The sequence below is a fragment of the Anthonomus grandis genome, chromosome 21, assembly GCF_022605725.1.
Source record: "Anthonomus grandis grandis chromosome 21, icAntGran1.3, whole genome shotgun sequence".
Taxonomy (NCBI): Eukaryota; Metazoa; Arthropoda; class Insecta; order Coleoptera; family Curculionidae; genus Anthonomus; species Anthonomus grandis.
Genome location: NC_065566.1, coordinates 1062780 through 1082258, shown reverse-complemented (window position 1 = coordinate 1082258; position 19479 = coordinate 1062780). Strand labels below are relative to the sequence as shown.

Here is a 19479-nt window from a genome sequence, read left to right as displayed (position 1 = left end):
ATATATATATATATATATATATATATATATATATTGGGTGGCACAGACAAAAAGGAACACCTAATAATTTTTTTTCTTTTCAATATAAATAATTATGCATTTTATGACTTAAGTATTTTACACGCCTATTTAAAATGTCCAAACCATTAATTTTGGCATTTACTTTATTTTTTTAAATAGCATACAATTGAGAACAACCACTTTTGAAATGCGGTTTCTTTTTCCCAATAATTTGATATAATTATTTTTTAAATCGGTGGTTAAAACTATTTTTCCGTGATTGCTTAATTTAAACTTAACATTTTCAACGCGTTCACGGCACCCTATTTTAAACTTAAAAAAAAAAAGTTTTTTCCTATGAGTATCAAACAAAAAGTAGCAAAAACTAGTATCATTGTTTTCAGAATATTATTTTCTATCGAAATACTAAAATAATATACCAAGTGTGCCATTTAAAATAAGAAAGGTGTCACTCACACACACAAAAACTTATAACTGCTCTTAAATAATTCCATCGATATACCAAATTTCATTTGTTTATCTTAAAGAGTAAAACGGTTATTAAGTGTTTCCTTTTTCAGTTATAATTATATGTATATAAAAATACTGGGATATATATATATATAGTTTTTATTATAAATGTACTATATATTCATTACAAAAAACCAAACAATAAAAAATTTAATTTAATAGGACCTTAAGATAGATACCTCAATTCACCTTAATATTATTCACATCCTTCGGAGCTCTAATAAACTATACTTGTAGGTAGGATGTTAGCTAGATATAAAAAGTAGAGCAGTAATGAAATTGAGGCAGAAGATTTGACTTCAATATTGTGAATATTGGAAAAAGAGAGAATTTATGACAAAAAATGTTTACAATTGTTTTGTATTTAAAAATTATTTTTAATTAATTATTATTCATTATTAATTATAAAATCTATTCTATAAAATCTATTCTTTATTTCATTCATCTAAATTTTTAATAGCTTTTAATTGATTGCATTATAATATGATTTAATTTCGATTTAACATTAGTTAGAGGTTTATTTTTGTCATTTAAAACTGCATTCACAAATATAGTAAATTCCTATAAATTATATATAATAATTCTAAATAAGGCCTAAAATCTAAAATAAAAAAGTATTTAAATTCTTATACAACATATGCATATAACTATGTTTTAGATGAGTGACATAGATTGTTCTATAATATTTTCTTGCTGGACAACTTTTCAATAAATGTTCTATTAAAATTATTAGTTAAATTGTCAATTTCTAAAATGTATCCAGGATTGTCGTTAAAGTATGCTTAATAAAATTTTCAGATGCCAAAAATGAGTAAAAAGTCCGCTAAGACGAAAAATATCCAGCAAAAAAAAAAATATTTAGCCAAAAAGTTGGAAAATACAGAAAGCGGTAACAAAGGGGAAAATTTACAAAATACTAGTAAACAAGTACATGTGCAACACAAGTTGCCCATAAACAAGATCTCAGAGGATAGTACAAGTAAGGTAAAATTCAATGAAGTTGTAATAGAGTCTAATAAGCGAAAGTCATTGACGGTTATTGACAACAATGAAGTATTGTCATCAAAAACTGTTAATCATAAAAAACAAAAAGTTATTGATTCTTTTCAAAAGTTATCCCATACAGGTGAAATTCAGAATAGTGAAAAAATGCAGGAAGACACTACAATCAATCATCCAACCAAGTTTGAACTAGCATTAAGAGAAGGCCCCACCATTGTTTGCAGTTGTTGTTTGAGATTATGGTTTCCCACTTCATGTACAAAAATAAATCTACAATTGCTAAAAAACAAATTTGGAAACCAATTCATTACACAAATTTGCAATGATGGGGTTTTCTTTTGCAAGTCTTGCTCATCAAATATTTATAAAGGACAATTGCCAAAGTTCTGGTCCGGCAATCATAATATTGTTCACCCTATACCAGTTGAGCTAAAAGATCTGACTATCCTTGAAGAAAGGATGGTGTCGGCCAGGTTACCTTTCATGCAAATCCGACAGGTAGGATATGCACGACAGTGTTACATAACTGGCCAAATAGTCAATGTCCCTATAAATATAGATACTTCGACCAAATTATTGCCTAGAAATGTAGAGGAGACACAAACTATTCAGGTTAAGCTCAAGAGAAAAATGAACTATAAAAATGATTATCTCCTGGAAACCATACGGCCCGCAGTTGTTCTAAAAGCGGCAAAATTTTTGTGTCAACAACCTCTTTACATACAAGAAGGCATAAAGCAATCAGATGATTGGGAAAAAAATATTAATGACTATATACGATCTCAAGTAGAATCCTCTGCACAGATCTTAAATGAAGGCTCAAAAGTGTTGGAACTGGATTCTAAAACAGTGTGTAGTGAAAATTTTGAAGAATTGTTCGATAATGCGTTTTTCGAAACAATGGAAGTGCCCCTAGAATCTAAGAATGACGATAAAAATATTCAAAAAGAATCTTCAATTGAAAAAAACAATATATACAATTTAGAGGAATTCTTAGATGAAGAAGAAGAGCCTTTAAATCCTGGGGGCCAAGAAACTTTGCTTGACAAATGTAACCTAGAAAATATCTGTTTTGCCCCAGGAGAAGGTAAAACGCCAATACATTTGATGCTTGACCAGTTTAGCGATGAACTCTCATTTCCTACACTTTTCTGTGGACATGCTAAGCAATTTCTTACAAAATTCTCCTATTCTGACCAGACGAAAATACTACTCCAGCACAAAGACAGGCGATTTGCAAGGACAGACTATCTGTTGTATACATTTAAAAAACGTCAACTAATCCAATTATCCAGTGCAATTGCAACATGTCTCAGAAAAAAGAGGAATGAGGATGGAAAATATACAGCTGGACAAGTAAGACAAGCAAATTTTCTAGACCAGCTGATTCGAAGTGACATGGGATTCCATTTTCTTAGTAGAATTGTAGGTTCACCTGCTTATTGGAAGCACGAAAAGACAAAATTACTGTGTATGATTCGCCAATTTGGAATCCCCACACTGTTTTTTACCGTGTCAGCAGCCGAAACAGCATGGCCCGAATTAATCAAGGTATTAGCACAAGTTGTTGATCAAAAAGATGTTACTCTAGAGGAGGCCGCGAGTATGCCCTACTTAGAAAAAACTCGCTTAATTAGAACAGATCCGATAACTTGTGCCAGATACTTTGATTATCGGTTCAAACTGCTATTTAAATATATGAAGAGTCAAAATGGACCCTTTAAACAAAATCCCATAGAGCATCATTATTACCGCATAGAATTTCAACATCGTGGGTCTCCTCATGTTCACGGGTTATTGTGGTTATCAAATGCTCCAAAATTCCAAGAAACACCAGAAAGTTTCAAAGAGTGTGCCGAATTCGCGAACAGGTATATTACCTGTAATAGTGATTTAGAAAGTGTCCGTGATATAATTCAGTTTAATACGCATCATCATTCTAAATCGTGTCAAAAAGAAGTGCGGGGATACAAAGTTTGCAGGTATGGTATCCCATACCTTCCAATGGATAAATCGGTAATTCTAACGCCAATAAAAATTGACAAAACCAAGGAAGCGGATTTACGTAAGGCCATGTCTGAAAAGTTTTTAATGATAATGCGTAGGCTTAAGGATAAACCAGATTTATCATTTGAAAACTTTTTGGCTGACCTTGTTATGTCTAAGGATGAGTATCTTAATGTTATACAGCACAACATTTTTAAAACCACTTTATTTTTAGAAAGGCTGCCAAAAGATGGTTTTATTAACAACTTTAATGCTGAAATGTTCTCCATGATGAAGAGCAACATGGATATTCAATTAGTTTTTGAGCCATATGGTTGTTGCACCTACATAGTCAACTATATCAATAAGTCCCAAAGAGGTGTGTCTGATATTTTAATGAAGACTATGGAAGAAATTAAAAAAGGTAATTTAGATGTTAAGGGCAAACTTAAATCTCTTGCAGCAGCTTTCTTAAATGCGAGCGAAGTAAGTGCCCAGGAAGCCGCCTACAGCGTGTTACAACTACCGATGCATGACACCTGTACCTCCTATGTATACATCCATACAAATCCAATCAGGGAAAGGACAAAAATGTTGAAACCATTAGCACAACTTAAAGAAATGGACAATGACGATCCCAATATTTATTGTGATGGTCTTATAGAACACTATGAACAGCGGCCTGATGAGATGGAAAACATATGTTTGGCTGAGTTTGCGGCCTATTATGATTTCTTTAAGAAACAAGCAGAAACAAAGGCTAATGGTTTACCCTTAAAAGATGGAAGTGGCGTTTTAGTTAAAAGGGGTCATGCTAAAATTTTAGCCTACCGTAGTTATGGACTTCAGCAAGACCCTCTTAACTATTATAGGGAACAAATAATGCTATACATCCCATGGCGAAATGAAGTGGATGAAGTTGAAAATGAGAACATTGATCAACAGACCATATACAAAGATCGATACCAAGAGATTGTTGCAAATCGACAAAAGTTCAATGTCTTAGATGAACAGGTAATCGACGAAGCTCTGAAACTTGCCGAAGACCGATCAAATCAATTAGACGATGGTGGATTCGGTGGAGAAATAGATGATGAGTTTATGCCTTATGGACTAGACAACCCCATTTATGATCCATTCAATCACATCATCGATAAAAAAGACGACGAAGCGCCAGTAAAACATATCGCTTTCCCAACGCCTCATCAGATAAGCGATTCAGAGTATGAAGCCCTCATAAGCAAACTGAATCACAAGCAGTATCAGTTCCTTAATGTCGTGCAAGACAGTCTAATTGAAGGGGAAACTTTCTACTGCACACTTAGTGGTCCAGCAGGTACAGGCAAAAGTCACCTGATTACGGCAATAACCCAGTCGTTATTGCGCCATTTCAACTCAATACCGGGAAATAATCCTGAAAGTTTAAAAGTGTTACTTTGTGCGCCTACAGGTAAAGCGGCATTTAATATCGGGGGTATAACCTTACATGCGGCATTATCGTTACCCGTTAGTCAGTATGGTGAAGAACTAATTCCTTTACACCATGACACCGTTAATACTATATATTGTAATTTGTATGACTTAAAATTAATTATCATAGATGAATATTCCATGGTTGGCGCCAGATTGTTTGACCATATTAACAGTAGATTGCAGCAAATCTTTAAATCTGACGCCATCTTTGGAAATATTTCAATAATTTTATGCGGCGATAATCGTCAATTACCCCCAGTAAGGGATATGTATATTTTTTGCCCAGTAAAAACAAATCCGTATAAAGAATTATGCGGAACGTATCTGTGGGATCATTTTAAATATTTTGAACTTTCAGAAATAATGAGACAGAGTGAAGATAAGTCTTTTGCAGTTGCCCTCAATAATATGGCGTTTGGTAAAATGACCGACGAAGATGTGCAATTGATCAAGTCCAGGGAAGTCGACAGTATTGACCAAATTCCTGAAGACACTATGCATTTATTTTGCACCAATGCAGAAGTAGATGCATTCAATGAAATGAAACTGTCTACATTTAAAACCGAGCGAGCCGTAAGTCAAGCCAGAGACGTTATCAAAGGGAGTTGCTCAGAACGACTAAAAAATTTATTTCTGGAACACGCAAAAAGCTTAAAAAAGGGGGAGAGTTTTGGCCTAATGTTAAATTTAATATTGCAGGTAGATGCCAAATATATGATTTCAATGAATGTGGACACCAGTGATGGAATAGTGAATGGTGCAACAGGCATCCTACGTCAAATAGACTATGACCGAAGTAAAATTCCATTCAGAGTGTGGATGGAGTTCTTCGATTCCAAGTCAGGCCAGGAATGCCGCAAGAGAAACGAATCCCTTAGGAAGTCTATGGGTGTGTTATACACTTGGACGCCCATAGAAAGAGCTGCCAGAGCTGTTAAAATTCAAAAAGGCAGCAATGTTCACGTTGAGCGTCTTCAGTTTCCTCTTGTAATCAGTGAAGGAATTACAATCCACAAGAGTCAAGGTGCCACCTACAAACAGGTGGCTGTTCACATTGGAAATCGCATGACGAGAACCAGTACCTATGTTGCTTGTAGTCGGGCCACAAAGCTAAGTGGCCTCTACATCATTGGTAAGTTTAAGGCCCCTAAACCGGCAACCGAAAAGGATGCTGCTTATAAAGAACTGGTAAATATGCAAGAAAACAAACTTATAACATCCAGGTATGACACTCAGTATCTTAATGATTCTAATGTCAAATACATTATTGCTTATCAAAATGTGCAAAGTCTACCAAAAAATTTTAATTTTATAAAAAATAATCCCATTTTTAAAGACGCACATTTCCTAATTTTTGTTGAAACCTGGTTATTTAAAAAGAAACAAAATTTAAAAATAAATGATTTTGAAGTGTTTGCCAACCTGAATAACGATCAAACTGTAAGTAAACCCTTTGGCATAATTTGTTTCAAGAAAAAAAATGTATCAGCAAAAATAAAGTCAGTGAAAAAATACACCAAAGATTTCTGTGGTATAGTGTTTCAAGCAATCACATTTTACTTGAATGAAATTTATGTCATAGCAGTTTATATTCCCCCAAAATTGAGCATTGCACATGCTAAATTTTGTTTGGAAGAGATTATTGATCAACAAAGTGATATCCTAATCATCGGTGATTTTAATCAAGATATTATCAATCAAAATGAAAATGGTTTGAAAAATTGTTTAATATCTAAAGGTTTAAGTTGCAAATTGAGTGTTGGCGAATCAACTACAAAATCAAAAACTCAAATTGATTGGCTTTTTAGTAATTTTAATAATTTGAGTTACAATATTTACAATACTGTGTATAGTCACCATAAATCACTAGTGGTTAGTATTTATGATAAAGGTTTTATTCCCAAGCAGGTAAAAAACGTTGATAAAAATAAACAATCTACAAAAGGCTCTACTGAACTAAAATTTAATACCAAGCAAATGCAAATTTTACCAACACAAAATTCATTGGGTATCTCTACTTACCAAAGTGTAGAAGATAATAATGACAATATGGTAGTAGATATTAGTTCAGATGACGAAAACAACCCCAACTTATTTACTAAACCGCCTGCTTTATTAAATACCGATATGGTATCATGTTATGCAAATAGCATCGTACAGTCATTTTTATGTTTACCTGAATTTCGCTTTTCCATTTCAAAGCGAAATACAGCGCTAAACAGTATTCTAAATGATATTATGCTGACCAAAATTAATTCCACATTAAAAGTTCGACAATTGGTGTCTGGTCGAAATGGTGAAAATTTTGCTGTAAATCAACAAATGGACGCTCAATCATTTTGTCAATCTTTAATCAGAAGATTAGATGCAGATGATTTTAGCATTTTCATAAAAGTTAATGGTCATGAACTTTTAAATTGTCAAAACTGTAATATTAATATGAATGAAAATGAACAAATAATATACACTCATTTTCTTTATTTTCCTGAAAACTGTGGCAATTTAATTGATTTTAATTCAATGTTAATGCTAAAAGACTCTGATAGATTATGCCTATACTGTAACAATAATCTAAAAACACGCTCAGTGGTTATATGCCATAAATATTTGGTAGTATGTCTTCAGAGAATTGGCCCTCAAGGGAATAAGATAAATACCAAATTTTACAATTTTGCCTCTGAAAGTGTTATTTTGGATGAGCAAATATTCCGAGTAAAAAGTGTTGTTAAGCATCATGGAAACACCATTGGATCTGGTCATTATACATCTATAGTTAATTATAACGATCAATGGTGGAAATGTGATGATAATCGCATAACTAGAATGTCTGGGTTTGATAACACTTTAGAAGATGTATACTTATTGCTCTTAGAAAAATGCTAAATTTTCTTAAAATACTAGGACAAACCTATTTATCATAAACAAAATTACAAATGAGCAAAGTAGTATTCAAATAGTATTAGCAGTGAGTTTTGCATTGCAAGCAAATAAAACATCAGTTTACTCACACTTCTAGCTCAACATGCATCCAGGGGTTATCCGGCCCGACTGTAACCGAAACTCTTGACGCACTTTGATTCAGATACTAGGTTATGATCTCCCGCCCCCCAAAAGATTTCACTACGTGATATCTTTATATATTAGAGTCATCTTATGCGATAAGTGATTAAACCTAGCTTAATGGCCAATTTGTTATAATGCATGTAATTACTTATTGCAATGGGTGACGGATTTTTCATTCGGCGAGGCAACTTTTGCTATTAATAAGTCTTGAGGTATCAAAAGTCGGAGTATAAAGATTAGTGAGTGGTAAATAGTAGATAATTGTAGAAGTGCCTTGTGCTATTGGCATGGCTTACTATTATTCATTCGCTTTCTCAATGAAAATCCCTTTTCTAGTTTTATATATATTTTTAAATATATATTTAAATATAAAAGTCTCTCTGGGAGAGTAAACTATACAATTTCATATTTATCTGTAAAACATATAATTTTGCTATGTGGCTACTAAGCACAATTAATTCTTTAATTTATATTTCATGGTTTATTTTCAATGTGATATGGAAATGTATGGTTTATCTGTAAAAATAGCAAATCAACAGACCATGTCTGTTTTGTTTAAATATGCTATATTAATTTAAAACAGCATAACCTCGTAAAATCAGTTTTCGTTATAAATGTTCATGATAGAAATATGAGATATTATTATGTTAATTTATTAAGAATTTTTTAGAGAAAGTTGATGTAATTAATTCGCGATTTACAAAAAACTGATTTTCGCTCTGACAAGTGCCTCTCAAGTCCTGGATGATTCTTAAACAAATAAAATTCCTTTTTTAGCAACATTATCTTCTGATTGTGACAAATGTTTTGTCATAGTAATTTAATATTTATTTTTTTTTAACCATACAATCTTTTTTATATTGTATTTAGGAAATTAAGATTGATGACTATATTACTACTTTGATACAACTCTGGTACCGCTCTTTCCAAAAATAGACTGCCAACCTGTGGAGAATATAGGTACAACGTTGCTTTCATATAATTTTTTAAAATTAATTGTCTAATTATTACAGAAAAAAGAACCTACGAGAGAAATATATGCCCTATACCCGCCTCCTCGACACCCTACCCTTATCCGACGGCTACACATACTATATTAGCAGAGGCCGCCGCAGAAGAATTTACCAATACTAGTGTTTCTGAAGAGAGAAATAAAATGGAGTAAAAAATTTCATAATTCTAGATAATTTTATAATTACATTTTCTCATTGTTGTCGTAATAATTATTTTCCCTTTCGCTGTCAACTTATGAAGCCTAAGGTTTGACTAAAAATTAAATAATAGATTACAAATAACCAATTTCGAATACAGTAGATTTTAATTCTTAATACTTTTTGTTTGTGATTCCAATATCAATATTTTTATATTTTGTTAAGATATAATTATATATAATATATACGTGTTATTACTATAGAGTTTTATTGCATTTCAGAAACACCAATGAACATCACATATACAAATATATAAATGATCTTCCATGGAAGCTCTAGATTTATGATGTTTAAATATCACAAACATTTTATTTTTATATTTTGTTCACTCAGATATATTACAGAACAACTAACGGAAAAACTTCTTTGAGACTCTTTTTTAAAAAATAAAAACTATTCAATCATTTATCAACACATCTCTTACCAGTAGTAAGTATGAGTTAAAATTATCTATAGAAACTTTCCACTTGCTTACTACAAAAAAAAATAAATTTTAATGGATTTTTTATTTATTTGCTAATGAGAAATTGAAAGCTATTGTGAACATTTGTGTATTTTCAACTTAGAACATTGAAAGGTTTTCAATGTTCTAACATTGAAAGGATTTCAATGTTCTAAGATTTTTTATAGCGTTTAATTTAATTCAATAAGTAATATACAAGTATAACACAGATATAGCGCAGTCTGTAGCCTGCCTTTAGGATATTATTAAAGTTAAAAAACCCTTTCACACTTTTCTCAAAAGACTTTCACTTTTAGTATTACACAGGCAATCCAGTACAAATAATAAACTTTTTTTTTTTTCATTTTTTTTATTTAAAAAAATTAAAACATAACAACTTATACTATCTACTCTACATATCTATAACTTATATACTATTAATCTACAACTAAAACTTATTCTATCTTTATTTAAAAAAAATTAAAATAACAACTTATACTATCTACTCTATATATCTATAACTTATATACTATCAATGTAACTATAAAATAAAAAATACTATAAAATATAAAACTTATTCTACCCTTCCTCTGCCACGACCTCGGCCCCTCCTAAAGCCCCCTCGCCTGTAACCTGTAGTGGTTTCTGCCGTGTGCTTTAGCACGGCGGAGGCCACAGAGGCCATGGCGTCGGTTACTACCGACAGTAATACTTCTAAAAAAAATAATATATAACAAACCTTAATCTATATAAATTTAAAAAGAAAATTAATATAAAAAAGTTATATATTACTCTGTTTATGAAGAGCCGATTGCTCGTGCTGTCGTTCCAGCCTTTTCTTCCTCCAGTTCCTTCCCCTTTGCCTCCACCTATTGTAATTTTCCTCTGTAACAAAATAAAAGATTTGAAATCTTTCGTTTTCTGTGGCAAATGAAAAGAAAATTGTCAGTATTCCAGAGAATTTTATACTTACGATTATTGGGTTGGGTTGGGTTGCGTTGGTTCGGGTTGGGTTGGGTGGGTTGGTTCTGGTTGGGTTGGGTGGGTTGGTTCGGGTTGGGTTGGGTGGGTTGGTTCGGGTTGGGTTGGGTGGGTTGGTTCGGGTTGGGTTGGGTTGGGTTGGGTTTTCTCCCCTGAGGTTCTGACTAGATATTCAATAAAATATAACAATTCACTTATTTAAAATATAGTCTAAATTAATTCTTACCGGTGTAAACTCCATAAGCGCCTCCAAACTTTGTGCTATTTCATCAACGTTCATGGCGAATAAAACTCAAATAAAACTCAAAAAATGGTCGTTAGGGACGCTGTTTGTATCGTTCAATTAAAGTTACTGTTTGTATTGTATTGTTTCTAAGAGAGCATTAAATGAAATAACCTCGATTCCATACTACAGGGGCGATCAAAACTTTGTTCTGGTTAAAATATAAGAATCGAGTTCAATTCATTTATTCGTGCAGCTTCTTTCCTTATTTTGATTTATTTCATTTACAGATATTTGAAATATAAGACACACAACGCGACTATATAACAAATTATGGTTCTTTGAAGCATGATACCCCAACAACTGGTCCTCTCTTTCCTTGGCAGATAAACGTTAGCCTCCCCGACTCACCTAAGTACACCTGATAATTTGCGATTTTTTTTAAGAAATCCTCTAAGGCCCATCACTGACAAGTCCTAAAGGTTCCAAACTGGTCCCCACGGACCAAAAGTATAGGAGCGAAGCGACTATACTTGTTATATAGTCGCAGACTATATTATGCACGCCACGTCGGGCCCGAAAAATCGTGTTTTTTTGGAAATAAAAATTCATATCTTTGGCTGTATGGCTAGCGAAACGATGAAATTTTGCATAGGGTCTCTCAATACATTGGGAATGATGGATCCGTAAACGAATTTTTTTTCGGGTACCACCAAACGGAGCGGTACTGTCTCAAAGTCAAAAATTCGTAAAAAAACGGGTCAAATTCCTTTCAGACGCGAGAACTCAAATAAAAAGCTTTTAAACGACTTGAAATTTTAAGGACATAAGGGTCGGTGGGGGCTTAAGAGCTGTATACTTTTTGGGCCAGATCGGTATACAGGGCGAGTTATTATAAGCGAATAAAAGTGACTAAAAAAAAATTTCAAACTTCTCTAGAAGCTAAAAAAAAATTTTTATAAAAAAAGTGTTTCGGCGAAAATACTTCATTTTATAAGAGATTTGACATACTTGGAGCTTTTTTTTGTAAAAAATTTATTTTACGAGTTCTGGCATTTTCAGTTTTTTGAGATTTCCCGCCAAACAATACTTATTTTGCGAAAAATTTTTTTTTCAAAAAATAACTTCATCTTTTACCTTTCATATGCCAGATAACCGAAATTTTTGGGAACCATACAGGGCGAGCAATAATGAACTTTACCCATGAAGGTCCGACTCAAAAATCACATTTTATTTAATAACTTTTTCGTAGTGGCACCTGGATTATTTATATTCTCAGGCCTTAAATACTTTAATAACCCCATTATTTGTGTAAAATTACAATCTTCCAACTTTAATAGGTTCTGAGCAATTCGAATTTTCGCGTTTAATTCATTTGCCGCGTCCCTGTATATGGTGAAAAGATCAAACAACATCTAAAGGATCCGAAATTTTGTTTTACAACACATACTAAAATTTCAAGGTTCCAGCGATAGTACAAGTACCCGAAAAATGCGATTTTATGAAAAAAGTCCATTTTTTTGCGTTTTTGCAGGTAATTGGAGGTGTCAACCTAAACTCTGATGAAATGGCTAGTGGGAACAATACTTTGACGCATGGTGGATACAAATTTTTTGCTCGTGACAGGTGGCCGGGACTTGGTTGGGTTTTTTGTAAAATTATGAATGAAAATGAACCGGAAACGATCAGGGAAAGGAAGCACCGAATCAGAAAATGAATGGGCTTTCCGAATCTGTGCATATCAATTGGGGAAATTGTGTATTGCGGCCAGGAAAATTCGGCAAACATTTTGACGTCTTCGAAAAATGCCGTTTTTTTGAAAAGTCAGTGGTTTTATACCGGGGTGAGACGAAATGAAATTTGCCCGATTATTTTATTAAAATTATTCGAATATATACACGGGTCAGTCGTAATGATCTATTTAATTTAAAATAAAAATTTAGATATTAGGTGAGTTTTTACTATTTAGTTTATTATTAATATATGTTAATAATTCTTAAACATTGCTTTTGGGATATAAATAAAAATTTTTTGAAATTATTGATTTTTAAGGTTAGTCGAGTATCATAACTTTTTTGGTATTGGTGCGATTTGGTTGAAATTTGGTACCTAGTACCTATTTCGGATAAGATTAATAAATTTTTACAGATATTTGACATGACTATGTTTTAAGGTCACGTGACTACCTTAACTTTCTTCCTATTTGTCCGATTTGATTGAAATTTGGTATTTGGGGTTTATTTAGGATGCAATTATGAATTTTTCACAGATATTTGACATTTGACTTCCGGGTCACGTGACTATTGTAACTTTTTTGCTATGAGTCCGATTGTGTTCAGATTTGGTATTTATGCTTTATTTAGGATACAATTAATAAATTTTAACAGATAATTGACAAATTATATTTTAAAGTCACGTGACTTTCATAATTCTTTTGCTATTGTTCCGATTGGGTTGAAATTTGGTATTTAGAGTTTTATTAGGATGCCATTATTGAATTTTTACAAATTTTTAAAATATTGCGTTTTTAAGTCACGTGACTATCAAAATTTCCTTCGTATTCGTCCGATTTGATTGAAATTTCCTATTAGATTATATGTATATATTTATAGATAATATTTTGTAGTACCCTATTGCTTTTAACTTAGATTCTTAGATTTGCCTTTGAAAAACAAATTAAAAAATCATCGGTTGGATATGCTTTAAAGGGAACTTATCTTCTTTCATAATATTGTAGCATTATTATAGATTTTGAAAATTTTTGTCATTAAGCTTTTTCATTCCTTTTTGAATGGTCTTTAGCCAGAAAAAAGAAATTTGGAATTTGGAGCATGTTTTGAAAAAATTTTAATTTTGGGCCCGGTTTTGTTCGAAAATCGATAAATGCAAATAAATAGGTTTTCTGTTCATTTGAGAGTCAAATCGATAATAACCTTTTTGAAAGGTATCCTGAAGTAGTACCTGATAGAAAAATAAAAAAATGAAATTTTTTCATAGGGCTCTTGATAATTCGATATTTATGAATTATAGTTTTTTACAATTTTCTCCGAATCTGTGATAGCTATAATCAATTAGTTTTAACATTCGAATACCTCGTAATATTCCCTAGAACTTTTGTTTAAGGCAAAAAGTTGTTAGAGTTATAGTTTAGTTAGAAAAAAATAAAAACCATTTTTTCACAATTTTTCATGGCTATACCCCTTTCGATTTTGGAGCAAAAAAAAAATTTTTTTTTCTTGGGTTTTTTTTACTGGAAATTGCCAACTTAGGGCTTGCATTATAATTTGTCAATTATCATTTTAAGAAAAAAAATGGTACCGTGGAAAAAAAACGAGTTTTCTTTTATTTTTTTTCACATTTTTACTAATATCTCGACTTCTATAGCTTCGATTCGATTCGTTGATGGTTTCTTTTATTTCTTATTCTCCTCCTGTCAATTCTTTTGATATTTTATTACTATTATATTTCAAAACAAAAAGGAAAATTAAAACAAATCGACGTAAAATCCCTGTTTGTTCTATTTCAATAAATAGACCCTTATGGGAACTTCTCTCTGAATTTGGTATTTATGGTTTCTTTAGGATACAAGGAATAAATTATGACAGATAAATGACATTTGAGTCAGCCTAGGTCACATGACTACCGTAACTTTTTAGCTATTGGTCCGATTCTGTTCGAATTTGGTATTCAGGCTTTATTTAGAATACAATTAATATACTTCGACAGATATTTGAAATATAAGATAGTATACTAACACAACGCGACTATATAACAAATTATGGTTCTTTGAAGCATGATACCCCAACCACTGGTCATCTCTTTCCTTGGCATATAAACGTTGGTACACCTGACAATTTTGGTTTTTTTTTTTTAAGAATTCCTTTATAGCCATTCACAAACAAGACCTAAAGGTTCCAAACTGGTCCCCACGGACCAAAAGTATAGGAGCGAAGCGACTATACTTGTTATATAGTCGCAGACTATATTATGCACGCCACGTCGGGCCCGAAAAATCGTGTTTTTTTGGAAATAAAAATTCATATCTTTGGCTGTATGGCTAGCGAAACGATGAAATTTGGCATAGGGTCTCTCAATACATTGGGAATGATGGATCCGTAAACGAATTTTTTTTCGGGTACCATCAAACGGAGCGGTACTGTCTCAAAGTCAAAAATTCGTAAAAAAATGGGTCAAATTCCTTTCAGACGCGAGAACTCAAATAAAAAGCCTTTAAAAGACTTTAAATTTTTAGGACATAAGGGTCGGTGGGGGCTTAAGAACTGTATACTTTTTGGGCCAGATCGGTATACAGGGTGAGTTGTTATAAGCGAACAAAAGTGACTAAAAAAAAAATTCAAACTTCTCCAGAGGCTAAAAAAAAATTTTTATAAAAAAAGTATTTCGGCGAAAAGACTTCATTTTATAAGAGATTTGACATACTTGGAGCTTTTTTTTGTAAAAAATTTATTTTACGAGTTCTGGCATTTTCAGTTTTTTGGGATTTTCCGCCAAACGATACTTATTTTGGGAAAAATTTTTTTTTCAAAAAATAACTTCATCCTTTACCTTTCATATGCCATATAACCGAAATTTTTGGGAACCATACAGGGCGAGCAATAATGAACTTTACCCATGAAGGTCCGACCTGAAAATCACATTTTATTTAATAACTTTTTAGTGGTGGCACCTGGACCATTTATATTCTCAGGGATTAAATACTTTAATAACCCCAGTATTTGTGTAAAATTACAATCTTCCAACTTTAATAGGTTTTGAGCAATTCGAATTTTTGCGTTTAATTCATTTGCGGCGTCCCTGTACATGGTGAAAGGATCAAACAACATCTAAAGGATCCGAAATTTTGTTTTACAACACATACTAAAATTTCAGGGTTCCAGCGATAGTACAAGTACCCGAAAAATGCGATTTTATGAAAAAAGTCCATTTTTTTGCGTTTTTGCAGGTAATTGGAGGTGTCAACCTAAACTCTGATGAAATGGCTAGTGGAAACAATACTTTGACGCATGGTGGATACAAATTTTTTGCTCGTGACAGGTGGCCGGGACTTGGTTGGGTTTTTTGTAAAATTATGAATGAAAATGAACCGGAAACGATCAGGGAAAGGAAGCACCGAATCAGAAAATGAATGGGCTTTCCGAATCTGTGCATATCAATTGGGGAAATTGTGTATTGCGGCCAGGAAAATTCGGCAAACATTTTGACGTCTTCGAAAAATGCCGTTTTTTTAAAAAGTCAGTGGTTTTATACCGGGGTGAGGCGAAATGAAATTTGCCCTATTATTTTACTAAAATTATTCGAATATATACACGGGTCAGTCGTAATGATCTATTTAATTTAAAATAAGAATTTAGATATTTGGTAAGTTTTTACTATTTAATTTATTATTAATAAATGTTAACAATTCTTAAACATTGCTTTTGGGATATAAATAAAAAAATTTTGAAATTATTGATTTTTAAGGTTAGTCAAGTATCATAACTTTTTTGCTATTGGTGCGATTTGGTTGAAATTTGGTACCTAGTACCTATTTCGGATAAGATTAAGAAATTTTAACAGATATTTGACATGACTATGTTTTAAGGTCACGTGACTACCTTAACTTTCTTCCTATTTGTCCGATTTGCTTGAAATTTGGTATTTGGGGTTTATTTAGGATGCAATTATTAATTTTTCACAGATATTTGCCATTTGACTTCCAGGTCACGTGACTATTGTAACTTTTTTGCTATTGGTCTGATTGGGTTCAAATTTGGTATTTGGGCTTTATTTAGGATGCAATTATTAATTTTTGACAGATATTTGACATTTCACTTCCGGGTCACGTGACTATTGTAACTTTTTTGCTATGAGTCCGATTGGGTTCAAATTTGGTATTTATGCTTTATTTAGGATACAATTAATAAATTTTAACAGATAATTGTCAAATTATATTTTAAAGTCACGTGACTTTGATAATTCTTTTGCTATTGATCCGATTGGGTTGAAATTTGGAATTTGGGCTTTATTTAAGATGCAAGTAATAAATTATGACAGAAATTTGACATATTGAATTTTAAAGTCACGTGACTTCCATAACTTATTTGCTATTGATCCGATTGGGTTCAAATTTGGAATTTGGGGTTTATTTAGGATGCAATTGTTGATTTTTTTCAAAATTTTAAAATATTAAGTTTTAGGGTCACGTGATTATCAAAATTTCCTATTCGATTGAAATTTACTATTAGATATTTATATATTTATAGATAATATTTTGTATTACCCTATTCCTTTTATCTTAATTAGTTAAATTATTTCTTAAATTTGCCTTTTTAAAAAACATTAAAAAATCATCGGTTCGAATACATAGGCTTTAAAGGGAACTTATCTTCTTTCATAATATTGTAGCATTATTATAGATTTTGAAAAATTTTGTCATAAAGCTTTTTCATTACTTTTTGAATGGTCTTTAGCCAGAAAAAAGAAATTTTGAATTTGGAGCATGTTTTGAAAAATTTTCATTTTGGGCCGGATTTTGTTCGAAAATCGATAAATGCAAATAAATAGGTTTTCTGTTCATTTTAGAGTCAAATCGATAATAACCTTTTTAAAAGGTATCCTGGAGTAGTACAAGATAGAAAAATAAAAAATTGAAATTTTTCCATAGGGCTCTTGATATTTCGATATTTAGGTTTAATAGTTTTTTACAATTTTCTCCGATTGTATAATAGCTAGAACCGATTCGTTTTAACGCACGGATACCTCGTAATATTTCCGAAAACTTTTGTTTAAGACAAAAAGTTGTCAGAGTTATATTTTATTTATAAAAAAATAAAAACCATTTTTTTAAAATTTTTCATGGCTATACCCCTTTCGATTTTGGAGCAAAAAAAAAATTTTTTTTTCTTGGGTTTTTTTTAATGGATATTGCCAACTTAGGGCTTACATTATAATTTGTCGGTTATCATTTTAAGAAAAAAAATGATACCGTGGGAAAAAACCAGTTTTCTTTTGTTTTTCTCACATTTTTACTAATATCTCGGCTTCTATAGCTTCGATTCAATTCGTTGATGGTTTCTTTTATTTCATATTCTCCTCCTGTCAATTCTTTTGTTTTTTTATTACTATTACATTTTAAAATAAAAAGAAAAATTAAAACAAATCGACGTAAAATCCCGTTTGTTCTATTTCAATAAAGAGATCCTTATGGGAACTTTTTTCTGAATTTGGTATTTATGGTTTATTTGGGATACAACTAATAATTTATGACAGATAACTGACATTTGAGTTTCAGCCCAGGTCACGTGACTACCGTAACTTTTTTTGCTATTGGTCCGATTCTGTTGTAATTTGGTATTCATGCTTTATTTAGGATACAATTAACATATTTTGCCAGATATTTGAAATATAAGACAGTATATTGACACACAACGCGACTATATAACAAATTATGGTTCTTCGAAGCATGATACCCCAACCACTGGTCATCTCTTTCCTTGGCATATAAACGTCGGTACACCTGATAATTTTTGTTTTTTTTTAAGAATTCCTTTATAGCCATTCACAGACAAGACCTAAAGGTTCCAAACTGGTCCCCACGGACCAAAAGTATAGGAGCGAAGCGACTATACTTGTTATATAGTCGCAGACTATATTATGCACGCCACGTCGGGCCCGAAAAATCGTGTTTTTTTCGAAATAAAAATTCATATCTTTGGCTGTATGGCTAGCGAAACGATGAAATTTTGCATAGGGTCTCTCAATACATTGGGAATGATGGATCCGTAAACAATTTTTTTTTCCGGTACCACCAAACGGAGCGGTACTTTCTCAAAGTCAAAAATTCGTAAAAAAATGGATCAAATTCCTTTCAGACGCGAGAACTCAAATAAAAAGCCTTTAAAAGACTTGAAATTTTTAGGACATAAGGGTCGGTGGGGGCTTAAGAACTGTATACTTTTTGGGCCAGATCGGTATACAGGGTGAGTTGTTATAAGCGAACAAAAGTGACTAAAAAAAAAATTCAAACTTCTCCAGAGGCTAAAAAAAAATTTTTATAAAAAAAGTGTTTCGGCGAAAAGACTTCGTTTTATAAGAGATTTAACATACTTGGAGCTTTTTTTTGTAAAAAATTTATTTTACGAGTTCTGGCATTTTCAGTTTTTTGGAATTTTCTGCCAAACAATACTTATTTTGGGAAAATTTTTTTTTTCAAAAAATAACTTCATCCTTTACCTTTCATATGCCATATAACCGAAATTTTCGTAAGCCATACAGGGCGAGCAATATTGAACTTTACCCATAAAGGTCCGACCCGAAAATCACATTTTATTTAATAACTTTTTCGTAGTGGCACCTGGACCATTTATATTCTCAGGCATTAAATACTTTAATAACCCCATTATTTGTGTAAAATTACAATCTTCCAACATTAATAGGTTCTGAGCAATTCGAATTTTCGCGTTTAATTCATTTGCCACGTCCCTGTACATGGTGAAAAGATCAGACATCATCTAAAGGATCCGAAATTTTGTTTTACAACACATACTAAAATTTCAAGGTTCCAGCGA

The 19479-nt window shown here is 32.0% G+C and overlaps 3 protein-coding genes across 14 annotated transcripts in view; 2 read left to right on the top strand and 1 right to left on the bottom strand.

Moving 5' to 3' along the window:
- LOC126748056 (uncharacterized) overlaps positions 1 to 19479 on the top strand; it is a 1030708-nt gene that overhangs the window by 303108 nt on the left and 708121 nt on the right. The window contains exons 3-4 of one of the 11 annotated variants that reach the window (XR_007664603.1): positions 3899 to 3943; positions 5387 to 6124. The exons of 8 other annotated variants lie outside the window; for them this stretch is intronic. Coding sequence is in view for 1 of the 3 variants with exons in the window: in XM_050457051.1 (XP_050313008.1) it covers positions 3899 to 3943; positions 5387 to 6180 (839 nt within the window). In the remaining 2 variants the exon portion in view is untranslated. Of the gene's footprint in view, positions 1 to 1515; positions 1658 to 3898; positions 3944 to 5386; positions 6181 to 19479 lie in introns of all 11 variants that reach the window. 2 more of the 11 variants (XM_050457051.1, XR_007664604.1) reach the window with 2 other exon arrangements.
- Positions 1 to 19479, top strand: part of LOC126748063 (uncharacterized) — a 173665-nt gene that overhangs the window by 20072 nt on the left and 134114 nt on the right. Inside the window, exon 2 of one of the 2 annotated variants that reach the window (XM_050457071.1) lies at positions 6415 to 7900. In XM_050457071.1, coding sequence (XP_050313028.1) covers positions 6970 to 7875 — 906 coding nt within the window. In that variant the 5' untranslated portion in view covers positions 6415 to 6969 and the 3' untranslated portion in view covers positions 7876 to 7900. Of the gene's footprint in view, positions 1 to 6352; positions 7901 to 19479 lie in introns of those variants that run through there. The other variant, XM_050457072.1, reaches the window with a different exon arrangement.
- LOC126748068 (sporozoite surface protein 2-like) lies at positions 10178 to 18547 on the bottom strand. The gene is made up of 5 exons (XM_050457076.1): positions 18429 to 18547; positions 10916 to 11333; positions 10682 to 10853; positions 10501 to 10593; positions 10178 to 10422 (listed from the first exon to the last, which is right to left on the bottom strand). Exons 2-5 carry the CDS (start codon positions 10967 to 10969, stop codon positions 10283 to 10285), a joined length of 459 nt encoding a protein of 152 aa, XP_050313033.1. The 5' UTR covers positions 10970 to 11333; positions 18429 to 18547; the 3' UTR covers positions 10178 to 10282.